The 14,202-nt window shown below is 31.0% G+C and overlaps 1 protein-coding gene across 8 annotated transcripts in view; it reads right to left on the bottom strand.

Annotated features, from left to right (window-relative positions):
• The window catches only part of LOC143080641 (adenylate cyclase type 2-like), a 115,861-nt gene that overhangs the window by 78,252 nt on the left and 23,407 nt on the right, over positions 1-14,202 (bottom strand). For all 8 annotated transcript variants that reach the window (XM_076256580.1, XM_076256581.1, XM_076256579.1 and 5 more), the window contains exons 2-4: positions 12,861-13,691; positions 10,518-10,664; positions 8,298-8,654 (exon numbers count right to left, since the gene is read on the bottom strand). In XM_076256580.1, coding sequence (XP_076112695.1) covers positions 8,298-8,654; positions 10,518-10,664; positions 12,861-13,652 — 1,296 coding nt within the window. In that variant the 5' untranslated portion in view covers positions 13,653-13,691. The remainder of the gene's footprint in view (positions 1-8,297; positions 8,655-10,517; positions 10,665-12,860; positions 13,692-14,202) is intronic.

The raw sequence follows: 14,202 nt of genomic DNA on the forward strand, positions 1-14,202 counted from the left end.
AGGCAATAGCAATGGGAACAATGGCAGAGATAATAGATGACATTTTGCATTGCCAAAAAAAAAACAACATTATGACATTCTTTCAAATCTTGATGAAGCTAATTCAGTCAAATATCATTTCCTACTGTGGGAGAGCCTTTTCAATTATAAAGAAATTGACACTGAATTCTGATCAGAACTTGACATTTGTATTGTGTGCTATTATCAAATAAATGTAACTAAACTTAAAACTGGCAGTTGTTTTGAATATATGCCTATAGCTAGTGGTGGTGCTTTAAAAGCAACATAACAGACCACTGTTTAATACAATAAAAGTTCACAGTAGAATATGTATTGTTTTTTATATTCACAAATTTGTAAGTATTAATAAGTCTGCATCTACGTCACGCGTTTTCACACGCTTTTTGACATATCATGTCATGTCATGACATGATTTCCCATTGTCAGAGGTTGACATGTATGGGGTCGAGGCCTTAATATGCCTCTGCCATGACAGCTACATGAAGCAGGGTCAAGGCCTTAATATGCCTCTGCCATGACAGCTACATAAAGCAGGGTCAAGGCCTTAATATGCCTCTGCCATGACAGCTACATAAAGCAGGGTCAAGGCCTTAATATGCCTCTGCCATGACAGCTACATGAAGCAGGGTCAAGGCCTTAATATGCCTCTGCCATGACAGCTACATGAAGCAGGGTCAAGGACTAAATATGCCTCTGCCATGACGGCTACATGAAGCAGGGTCAAGGCCTTAATATGCCTCTGCCATGACAGCTACATGAAGCAGGGTCAAGGCCTAAATATGCCTCTGCCATGACAGCTACATGAAGCAGGGTCAAGGCCTTAATATGCCTCTGAAATGACAGCTACATGAAGCAGGGTCAAGGCCTAAATATGCCTATGCCATGATAGAGTCAAAAGAATGATCATCTTACAATTAGTCTTTTATATAGACACACATTATAAATTCTAAGAGATGAAGTAATCTAATCTTAACAGAATTTGATGAAGTAGAAGTATAAAAATTGGATATGAAATTATTGGATGTCTATATATATATATATATGCAATATTATGAATGGTGGCTTCACCACTCGCCAAATTATAAAAATTTCAATGAAAAAAAAAAAAAAAAACAGAAGGTCAGATAATCATAAAAAATAGGACAAATTTATAATTTCCTAGAATGAGTCGATTTATGATTTTTAAAATCATCTGATACAGAATGAGAGTAGATCAAACATAAAAAAATATGGTGTGATATTAGAAAATCATCTGATTGTCCATGAATATAGAGCAGATCAAACATCAATTACCAATCCTACAAATTCTATAATCATGTGCTAATCAAGGTTATTTTAATATCAATTTCTGACACAATTCTGTGAAGGCTTCCCCATCTTATTCCATCAAAATTATTCACATTTTTAAAATGCCATAAAATTATAATTGATGCATTTGTAAATTTATTGAAATATAGGCAATATTTATCGATGCATACCTTATATGTCACATTCAAGATTGATTGATCTGTTTAACACAGGTTCATTTTTATATTTTTGTGTTTATTTCCTAAATGTCAAATGTAAAAAAATAAGTGGTATGATGTTTTTTATGTAATAACTTGAATCAGCTCCTTTGATAATGTCTGTCATAATTTTGAACAGGACTTTTTATCAGAAGTGTTTGCATAGATTAATAATTTCAAACAGTTTATTTGCAATTTGAATATAAAAAAATGAATACCAGGATATACCAATTATAAATAAATATTAAAATCCATCTTATGTAATCTATTAGTTCCCTAACATAAAGAAGTTAGTATAAAACCCTTTTCTAACTATTAACGTAAAAATCCTTTTAATGATGCACTTTAGTCCAAATTATCTATGGGAATCGCGTCAAAGCGAAAAATTAAAATAACATTAAGACATGATAATTATTTGGACTAGATGCACATCAATTTGTAATTTTTTTTAATATACAACAGCTGACTGGTTCTTTTCAATAAGAGTTCAATTGATTCTCCTGTTAAATAGCAATTGACAAATAATGTTACTCTTATACCAGATCCAGGGAGATGGTTTACTTTATATGGTACTTATTTTTTGGTAAAGTTGTGCCACTAGGTGACACCAAAAATAATAAAAACTGGTGCAAAATCAAAATAAAAAAACATATATCCATTTAAGGTACACCATGCCCTTACCAAAAAGTGCTAACATGTTGCACATAAGTTGCACATAAGATGCTCACGTTAGAAACTAACATGATTGCACACGAGTTTTTTAACATGCAAATTAGGTGAGCATTTTGTGAGCAAAAAAATTGCATGAAACTAACCTAATTTGCATGTTAAAAACCTCACGTGCAACTGCTCATATGAGCTTTTGTTTCACATGTGCATTTTATTAGATTGCTCATCATATGAGCAGTTGCTCACATGTTCCACACGTGAATATTATAGTTGACCAAAACAAAATGGCTGCTTTAAAAAAAGGAATATTTTTCAAATTTAAATGAAAATCTTAAATAATTCAGTTGAAAATAAAATAACTGATACATCATGTTAAAAGAGTTATTCTTTAATTATTGCCAGTTAATTATGATTTTCATATCATTTTTTTTTTTTTTTTATTTAAACAATAATCATGATCATGACTAAAAACTTAACATTACATTATAATTACATTAGATGTATGTTTCATTATAATATTTTATTCTGATTGGCTAACTGCACATCACGTGTTATTCCGTAAGCAGTTGTAATGCTCAATACAACTTTTCATTCATGATAACACGTGCTCCAACAATAAAGTGCACAGTCAGGTGAATTAAATAATAAAATATATAAAATTCTTGTTTTCGTGATCATAGCTAAAAAATGTTATTATAAGTATTGAATGCTTCTTTTTGTAACTTTATAGGGTTGTAAAAGCGTTGACCATGCGTACATTTTTAGAATGAAGCGCTTCCGCGCTTCATACAAAATGTACTTCGGTCAACGCTTTTACACCCCAATAAATTTACAAAAAGAAGCATTCAATTCTTAAATAAAACTAATAGAGGGACTTGCAAGTTTAGTACACAATGAATGTCTTTGATTAATAAGTACTGTATTTCAAAAAGTTTAAAAAGGAAAAATCTTTATACATGTAGTACTTATTTTGAAGCAAGTTACCTGTATATATATTCCCATAAAGGACTTAAAATTGTAATATATTTCAAAATCTGACACAAAAATGAAAATAATGAAATAGAAATGATAACTTACAAATAATTAACCACAGCCACACTGGTTTTATCAGATTTCAACAATGCCTTTCTTCAAATAGCACAATATAGGACTTAACATTTTCCATATCCATCTACCTCCATTTATTGCATGCTTTTCATGAATTTGAATTTACAGGAAGTACATGACTGGGCATGTCATTTTGAAAAAGCTCATATGAGCAATGATGTAGGTTAGTTTTGAATGGTTAGAAGAATGGAAAAACTTTTCAAAGTACAAAACTAACATAAAACTAACATGGATGATAAAAGCTCACCTGAGGTTTGAATTGCACATGTGAGCATTATGTTAGATTTTTGTGGGCACATATGAACTACCAAACTGCACATATGAGCAACCTGATTTGCATACAATTCTTTCTTGCATCTCATGTGCTTCACATGTGAAACTTATGTGCTTTTGTTAGCAATTTCTGTACGGGTGAGTAGTCAAAGTTCTTAATAAATTAGACAATTTTGATGCAGAAATACAACTAATTTGTGAGAATATTTGTTTCAATCAAGTCATTTATAAATGTGAGTTTATCTATACCATTTACAACCATTAATACAGAACATTTTGATTGATTTCTATTAAAAAAATTATTTGGCTTTAAGATGGGAGATAACTCTTATTATTTCATTTCAAAATTGAACTTGACCTTCATTTAGTCATTGAAAAGATTTTGTCAAAGCATTTTCAAGTGAATGCAAGGACACGTTTGGCATCAGAAAGTCCCTGCCAAGCTTCCCATCACCAAGTTAATAACAGATATTTCCTTTGGAAATACAGTAAAAAATGTTTCAAGCCGATGCTGGGTTATGGAGATAAACAATAGAGATATTAGGCAAAAATTGAGATTTTGGTGAAATTTGACAAAACTTCATGCATTTCAACCTAGTTTTAAAATGCAGGTTTTCAACAAATTTCATTTTTAAAGTAAGTTTTTTGTAAGGGAGCTACCATTTGATTTTTATGGGGGGGCTAGGATGAAAAATTTTGTCCTGCCTTTTTTTTTTAGTTGTAATCTCTGTCCTGCCTTTTTATTTTTCACTCTATTCGGTCCTGCCTTTTTTTTTATTAGTTTATCCTGACTTTTTTTACCTAAATTGTCATCCTACCTTTTTTTTTTTGCCAAGTGTCTCATCCTGCCTTTTTTTTTACTCAAAACTCCTGTCCTGCCTATTTTTTTCAAATTTCATCCTAGCCCCCCCATAAAAATCAAATGGTAGCTCCCTAATAACAAACATAAAACAAAAAAATCTGAATTGTCTTAAAAAAGTTATATATTTCTGGTTCTTAAAATTTGAAAGGTCATAACTTTCAAAGCCATTTAAGCAATCAATTCTGTTTTAAGTATGATTATATGGTCTTTTTATTTTTTTCCTGGGTTATTTTTTTTAAACTATAATCTTCCACCATTTGTATTTCAAATGTCTTCTGTTTTTGTTTTTTGTTGTTATTGGTTCGTCCTATCATTGGCCAATACACCACACATCGCCTTTTTTTATCAGAGTTACAAGTTTGGCGACCATTTCAAACACCAGTATTTCTGACTTTAATATTAAGCTTATTAATATTTATTTTAGTTTCTTTTATGTTTTCGTTTAATTCAAAAAGTATTGAATGGGAAAAACATAAACCTTTTGAATAATAAGTTTTAAAATGTGTTTTTTGTATCAATACCTAGAATTCTAGATCAGATGGTTATTAATTGAACTCTAAATAACCTTTCATTAGTATTTGGAGATTATGACGATTTCACGGACAAACAATATATAATGACTATGTGTATCCTGAGATCCGTCTATCGTTTTGAAACTTGAAACCTTATTTGTAAAAATATATATATATATATATATATCAACAAACACAATAGGTTTTATTATGATATATTCAAGGTTAAGTTTTTAATAACCACCAATTATATGTGAAGAAAATACTAAATCAGACATTTTATTGGAAATACTGAGAATCTGTTTGATATATTACTCAAGGTCAAAAGAAAAAAAATCCTTTTTTTAAGTGAAAAATGGGAAATGAACTGTCCTCTAGAATTGTTAAAAAACTTATCATCTTGTCCTGAAATTGATAATTTCAGATTAAAAAAAAACGCTAATATATCAAAAAGATTTTAGTGTAGTGTACTACTTTGGGGACAAATTGTATCAAACTTATACAAAAGTCTACTGGCTCTTACTCAAAATATGAACAATTCTATGTTAAAAGGGTATTGAATTTTGTTTGACAAATTCAGACATACTAATTGTTAACTTTTTTCAAGGTGTCCAAATCACTACGCCGTACTTTTCTTCAAATTTCATGACTAAATTTATTTTTCAGTGTTATTTCCTCCCCTTCTTCTTGCTATTTGAAGCATAAAACATGAAGAAATAAAATGAAGAATTAAGATGGAAAGGGGAATGAACAAAATAGGCAAATATTACACTGTCCACACTAGACTTAGACTTGTGCCTTTCGATCACAAAGAGATCTCTATTTAGAATTTCAATCTAACTGTCTCCTTACTTTTAAGTCATGTACATGTGAGGCCAACCTTAAAAATATGTTTGTTTGCAGTTTTCCGACTGTACCTTCAGACTGAAGGGTCGGTAGGTAGGAAAAATATTTTATTTTATCAGCCAAAATACAGTTTAAACAAGCAGTTACACTAAACCAGGTTTCTTGTGAAGAAAAAAAACCCATTTTAAAACAACAAACACTGGACATGCTGAAAACCAACATCAAATGAACAGGCATTTTCAGATAAAAAACTTTTTAACCAAAACTGAAACTTTAACATAGTGTCATTATCCAATTTATGACATAAAATATGGTATAATTATTAAATACTGGAACACTTATAAACAAGGAATGTCATTATGACTAGAACTGTTTTAAAGAAATATATTCAGACATGTATGCTTCTTGACTAGAATGTTTTCATGAGTAGAGTATTTTCATCAGAAAAATGTAGATATTAAAGATTTATAAGACAATGTATTAAAGAGTGTATTTTTAATAAAAAAAAAAAAATAACCATTGAATCTTCCTCAATTGAAAAAAAGGCAACTAAAAAAAAAGTATTAAGACATTCGACTGTTTTCATATTTCTAACAATATTTAATTATATGTGATAAGGTTATATTTTTGCCAGGCTTTAATGAAAACCAAAGAAATCTAAAGTTTGGGGTGAAATTCATAGCACCCCATTAAAAGTAAATTGAAATGTTTTTAATGCATAAAAAAAATTGGCAGCATAGCTCCTAAGGACATGTTTTAATTGAATTCACACAACCCACAGTTTGGGTATATTTAATATTGTAAGAAAGAGAATAATTGCAATGAGTGGGGCAGCCCCCTGAGTATATTTATTTTTCAAGCTAGCCATTCATTTTCTCTACATCTTTGTGTAGTTAGGGTTGCTTCTTATTGATTTGGCATGATCTATATCCATTAACATTTCAAACGAGCCCTTCCTCCGTACAGGCGTGTTTACAGATATCCATGAAGATTTAAGTCACGGAGGAGTGGTTTCATCTTTGTCGTCTTCACAACGATTTGTAGAAAATATGCCATACTTCAAGCTGCTGTCGAATTATTTAACCACTGAAATTGGTTCCATAAAGTCAGGCTCCACAGATTCTGTACCCGATTTGTTTGAGACAGAATGGTTATCGTGTCAGTTATGAATATCCGCTGCATCATCGTCAATGATATCATCACACATCATTACATGTGCCTGAATCTGTATAAACAGTTTACTAATAAACTTTTTTGTTTGTTATTTGTCTTAAAATTGACACGAAACGACAGCGTAAAGTACTCCTCCGTGACTTCATGAATACCTGTAAACAATTTCCATGTGCTTTATCATTAAATGGTCACATGAACGCTTGACGGGAAGCTAAGAAAAACCGAACTTGAAATGCGTAATTGACCCAGACTTTAAATCATTTCCGGAAAGGACCCAAAGTTCCGGATTGCGTCAATAGAAGTATTAAAAAAAATTTCTTCAAATTTAAAGCAATAAAATTTTCACAGTCGGGAGGATTTTCAAGGGTCGGTCGGTAAACTGCAAACAAACAATATTTTAATTTAAGCCTGATTAAGTAATAAGAGATGTAATTTTCTAATTTCAAATTCTTATTCTAAGGAATGGTTTTAATATTTTTATCTTAAGTGTTAAAATACCAAAAAAACGCATTGTGGAATAAATTTGGTTGATTATATACGGAAACAATGAAGCATGACTGGAGCCCCTTTTAGGCAGTCAGTGGGCCTCCACTTATGCAAATTTCTGAAAGGTTTTTAAGATTTACAGCTTTATTACTACTGAAAAATTCCTCATAGTATCAAAATTAATCTTGAGAAATAATTTGAATGTAGAACATATATTGTATAATATATATAGACACTGGTCCATTTTTTAAGATATATTTTGACCACTGGATCTATTTTATGTTGCTATCTCTTTGATGTCTACCAGCATTTTTCCTTTTTGTGAGTAGACCTTTCTTGACAACATTCAAATTATAAAATAATTTCAATCCACTTTATGGTTGGTACATGTAATTTCTTCATGAACAAGATCAATAATAACTTCTTTAAGTAATCAGTAAATAGTGATGGGATGGATATGAAAACACATTTGCACTTATAGCTTGATAATATATTTCAAAAGCTTTTATTTGTGCTTCCTGAGAAACATTTTACGGAAATTTCATTGATGACCCTTTTTTGTTAAGAAATGAACAATTTCTGTGTCATTTTTGTCTCTTGTGGAGAGTTGTTTCATTGGCAATCATACCACATCTTATTTTTTATATATTACAGCTATTGGATATATATGAAAGAAAATTGATGTGGAAAGAATAGTAGACCTTAAACACTGTAAAAACAAAAAAGACATATGGGGACTTATATATTGAAACCCGTTGAAACCAATACCCTATAGAATACAATATAATGTCTTAACAGATCTGTTTGTGTCAGTACAATGAATGATATTGTCCTCAGACTTACCTCCTCGACTAGAAAGTTTGATCCTGTAGAATGAAGTAGTGCTGATGCTATCATCTCTAGTAGGACTGTCACGATACCAAGAAACAACGACAAACGTTTGGACAGTGGTAACATGATATAACAAACAATGATAATATAGAACATAACGGCTATGTTGTCCGTCACTTTCTTTTTCTGAATAATATTGTAGTAAATGCTTGCGACAACGAGCAATAGAATCCATATTAGTAGTGATATCACTGTAGGATATTTTGAGTAATATTTCCGTTTGAGTATGAAGATCAAGATTACAGAGAAAAGTATAAATCCACTGGATAAGGTTATCACTATTGTTAAAAACACTTCCTTTGGTAAATTCTGAAATAAATAAAGCAGGTAAATTATTGATATATATTAGAAAATAGTTTAAAAAATATTATATGGTCACTTGTTTTTGTTAATATGTCTTTTGGTTGAGTTAAGCTATTTCAGGTTAGGTAAAGGTTGAACGTTTAAACCCACTACATTTGTTTGCACCTATCCTAGGTCAGGAACCTCAAATGATCACTTGATGTTGTTTGTTGATGTGATTCATAAGTGTTTCTTGTTTCTCATTTTTTATATAGATTAGACTGTTGGTTTTCCTGTTTGAATGGTGTTACACTGCAATAAAGTCGATATTTTAGTTAGAGATTGAAAAATTAAAAAAATATTATCAAAATTTTGCTTATTTGTAAATCTCTTTAATACTCACTAAAAAAGGTTCTGTCCAAGTTTCAAAACATTTTTGTCGGTCAGACAAAATTTATTGAAGTCTAAAATACTCTTACTCAAAATTGTGTATAAATGGTAACTGCAAAATACTAATAAATTTATCAGTAAAAATGAAAAATGAAAATAAAATAATTTTAAGATTCAATTTAGGATAATAAGGTCTTTCGATCAGTAAGAAGCATGTGTCCAAGTTTATTAAGATTACACAATAGTTTGACAAAGTCATTTTTGTATGCATATATATATATATATGACAAATTAAAACTGGGACTGTATCTAAAATTCTTAATGTTAATTTTAATAATCAATGTCCATTTATCAGTAAAATACAAAAAATTTAAAAAGAAAAAATCATTCTAAAAAAAGCTTTTTCTTTTAATAATGAATAAGTATCCATCTGTTCAATTGTCAATTTTATTCATAAGACTTGCTTGCTTTCATTTCTTAATGCAAAATTAGACTGAGCAACAACCATTTCAGTCTCAATAGACCTACTGATTAATTATATTGTCTAGCCAATTAAACAAATCAAGACAAAGAATAGTACAATCATCAAAAAGTGTGCCTTTTATTTAAAAATCATTCATAGATGACTGACGTGTTATAAAATGTAACAGAATGTATCTTCTCTCATGACTCTGTCTCGCACCTTCCATTGATGAGTATAGTTGTATGATAATAAATGGATAATTATAGGTGTAAATTACTACCAAACAATTGTTTGTAGTCAAATGTAGCAATCAATTTTTGATAAGTACAGTAATTTGTATTCTGTTAACTTATCACATAAAGAATAAATAAAACTTACAGATTTCACTGACAAATAATCAAGCCTTTATATAATAGTTTTTTGTCAAGATACTTATTGATAAATTCTGGGAGTAAACTGAGAACATTTAAAAAAAAAAAGAATTTAAGAAGGTATTAATGAGAGAAAGATATAAAAAAAACCCATAGAAATGCCAATATGTTAAAATAGCATTGCTTTTATTGGTGTTCCTTTTCTTCTTGTTTGTTGGAAGGTTTCAATCAAGAAAATCCAAATGACCTTCAACTAAGAACATAGCAATGACTTTTTAGCCTTAAATCGGTATACTATGTATGCTTACTAGGGGAGCAACAATTTGATTCTATTGAGAAAAGGGGGCAGGGATTGGCTTCAGAACAATGGAGACCAAAAAGTTGTGTGCTCCACGATTTGAAAAAAATATTTTTGTCCTTGGTTTAAACAAAAGACTTGGGCCTTCAATCAGAGATTTAAATGGTTGCTTTCAACATGAGAGGCAAAATACCTCTGAAGATACCAAAGGGAAATTAATGATGAATAGGTCATCATGAAATTTTTCACATTGTAAATTATGTGCGTCTATGTGTGTAAGTGGGTGTATAATTAATGTCACAAAAAGGCTTAATCTGCATTTATACAAAAAGAAGAAAAAAGATACTTATGTTATCCATTATTCTCACCTCTTTGTCCTTGACAACAATATGATAAATAAGTGTCCCTAGCAACATGGCCATTGCTAAAGTAACCAAGGCAATAGTTAGTGAATGTTTCAGTTGAACACAATAGCACTGATAAAGTTTCTCTATTTGTAAGTTGTGAAATGTTGCCTGAAAAGAAACAAAAAGTACATCAGTTGAGAATTTGAACATAGCTAATTTGGATGGCATATCGTAATATTCTTCATTTCCTTCTCAATGTTATTGGAATAATTTGTGATGGTAAATATTGGTTCAAATTTCAGAGTGAGAACAAATCCTTGCTAAGAACAAAGCCATAAGGCAGCAACCATTTGATTTTCTGGGGGGGGGGGGGGGGGGGGGCTATGGTTTTTTTTGGAAAAAAAAGTTTGTTTCCAGTTTTTGGAGAAAAAAATAATTTGTTTTTGATTCTGAGAAAAAAGAATTGTTTGTTTCACCCTCAGCTGCCACTATATGTAATGCTAAAATTGAAAGAAAAAAATTGTTTTCGACTTGTCGAGGAAAAAAAGATTGTTTTTCGCCGCAGGCGAAAAAAAAAATTTGTCCATAAAAAAAAACATAGCCCCCCCCCCCCCCCCCCAGAAAATCAAATGGTTGCTGCCTAAGTTGTGTATTTGTTTTCTTGTCCTTAAAATGTAATCAATTCGAAAACCATTAACTAAAAAAAACATGATGTTGTCTTGGGATCACGAGAAACTACACATCAGTGCCATCAGACCTGGAACCTTTAGATCATATGTCATCACATATAAATTGTTAAATACCTCTTTTACCTTCTGATACTGTGGTAAGTTTGAATACAAAAATGAAACACTGTCGCCAGATTAGCATATCTCTTGAAATATGCATCAAAATTCGTCGTGGCAAGCGTAACTCAAACAAAATGTAAAATACCGTAGTAAAAGCCAAATCCAAGTTTATGCAAAGTTTTTACTTTTTTGTCATCCAAAACACAAAAAAAAAATCAGTAGTTTTAATAGATTAATCAGTCGAGGTAATTAAAACTGATATATAAGGAATTATGTATTAGTCGATGATTAAATACATATCAATTGCCTATCTACTGTTAAAAACGTTCAACTGTCTATAATCGATCAAATCTATGACAAAGTGGGCTATTAAATTTGTTTATGGTAAATGATTATCGCCTGAATTATTCAAGGCTAGATTCAGTGCATGTGTTATCCTCACTGGTCTTTATTTGTTATGTTGCCACACAAATTCATCACTTAAGTCGTCTGCTCTAAGCAAGCTTCCGTTCTAGTGCGTAGTGGGAAAAGGGTCGTTTATTAATCAATTAAAATGACAGAAAATGGTAAAATGCCTTTAGGTTAAATCGACAATTTGCGTAAATATTGTAAACAAGGCTGTGAAACGCAGAAGCACATTTCAGACATTTTAAATTCCATACGTTTTCTGTTTTAACTAAATAAGCTTTGGACGTATAGAATAGACAAACTTAAAGGGCAACATGACATGATACCATTAGGCAACAACCATTTGATTTTCTGGGGGGGGGGCTATGGTTTTTTTTGGAAAAAAAAGTTTGTTTCCAGTTTTTGGAGAAAAAAAAAATTTGTTTTTGATTCAGAGAAAAAAAAATTGTTTGTTTCACCCTCAGCTGCCACTATATGTAATGCTAAAATTGAAAGAAATAAATTGTTTTCGACTTGTCGCGAAAAAAAAAATTTGTCCAGAAAAAAAACCATAGCCCCCCCCCCCCCCCCCCCCCCCCCCCCCAGAAAATCAAATGGTTGCTGCCTTATGTAAACATATTAAACATTTACAAAAGAGGGAAAGAATTACGTGAAAGCATTTAATGACACCCACAAAAATAAAGAAATACATATCATTTAACAATGACTTCATTATACGTTTTTTTTTTCAATTGTAAGTAACGCAGAAGTGTAGCATAGTTATTCGCAATTAATTTTTAATACAATCCATTCATTATCTCTACTTTAGAAAAAAAATTACCCGATTGATATAATTTTCATAGAAAATGTCATGTTGTATAATATAAATATGTCGGAAATGAAAAAAAAACAACATATCTGTTTTTTAAAAATACGATGATTCATTAGACAAAAACAAACAGTTCTAATTAAGGAAAATAGCGGTAGTATTCCAAGAATATAAAGTACATTACACTAGACTGATTTGGTGACAAAAATAAAGACAGACGATATTTATAATAAACTTTTTTTATGGAGGAAACAAATAAAATGTAAATTCCATCTCATTAAACACGGTATATCTGTTTTACTTAATTTACCATTTTTACGTTTTCTCCCATTAAACATTCATATCGTCTTTTATACGTACCTTAATATGCGTTACAGAAAATTCTTTCCACCAAGTGGTCTTTTCTTGTGTCTCGGGAGGTATTACATCTCGCTGACTGCGTTTTCTATACCGACTGTTTCTACTTAACCGTTGAATATTTGTAATTGAAAATTCATCGCTCTTTTGAAAGCCACTATGTTTTCCATTACCGAACTGTTTTCCATTTTCCAGATCGGTCATACTGCCATTGTATACTCCGTTCACAAGTCCGTTCGGTAACGTCAGTGATACTTTCTTTTTACTTGATGAATTTGTCAACATGAATTCATTCTCTCTGTTCGAATTTATGTCCTCCAAACTTTTGTTCGGTGAATCTTTGAAATGTACTCTGGAGCATGAATGAATAGCCGTACACGGACTTAACGTTTGACCATCACACTGACAGTCTATATATTTTCCTCCTGTTTCTCCATTCGTTTTAATCTGATGATAACTATTTGCTTCACGTATATCCTTAACAGAATTTCTGTTCTCTAGATTTGTATCCAATTCGTTTTCATTCATTTTTTCTCTCTTTTCATTAAGTCTATTTGAAATCATTTCATTTTCGCTCTCACTGTAGTTTTCTATGCTGTGGCACTCGGCGTTACTATCGATGTATCGAAGAAAGCTAGGATTACTGTCGATATAATCGAGACGTTTCTCGTTACATTTCACGAACTCCGCCTCGGATTTCTGATTATTTCCGGAGTTGTTCGTATGTGAAACATCCTCCTCCGGGCCACTTATGTAAAATGTGATGTCAGAACATTCAACCGTCGGACTGGTCATTTTCAATTATGTCTGTAGGCTAATATTCATAGCGAAATTCTGAAAATTAATAATAAAAAGACATGTTTACGTGTGTGAAAACAAGAAAATCTACATGTATAATAATCCGGTCGGTGACATGTAAGTGATTTAATATAAATCTCATAGATAATCAATGTACCTCAATGTACATGTATTTAAAAAGAAAACAACACTGAACACATGAACGAAGCTAGTTATTACGGTTGAGTTATTAATTCTTCAGCAATTTTATCTTTTTCGCAAACTAAGGTAAATATTTAAAAATCGACCATAGCATTTGACTGGTAGCCGTACCTACATGTCGAAAAAAAATTTGTATAGGACCAACTGTGCCAACCCCCCCCCCCCTTTTTCCATTTTTTTCTCAACTTGATACGAAACCAAAATATGAAAACAAATACTCGACTGAAACAACTAGAAGTTAGGTGGACATACATATTTCATATCATAATTTAATTCTACTTAAAAAAAAACTATTTGTTTGTGAATTAGTGATTATGTTGAATATTTAATGTGTTTCCTATATATA

This window comes from Mytilus galloprovincialis, chromosome 6 (genome assembly GCF_965363235.1).
Source record: "Mytilus galloprovincialis chromosome 6, xbMytGall1.hap1.1, whole genome shotgun sequence".
In the NCBI taxonomy this organism is placed as follows: Eukaryota; Metazoa; Mollusca; class Bivalvia; order Mytilida; family Mytilidae; genus Mytilus; species Mytilus galloprovincialis.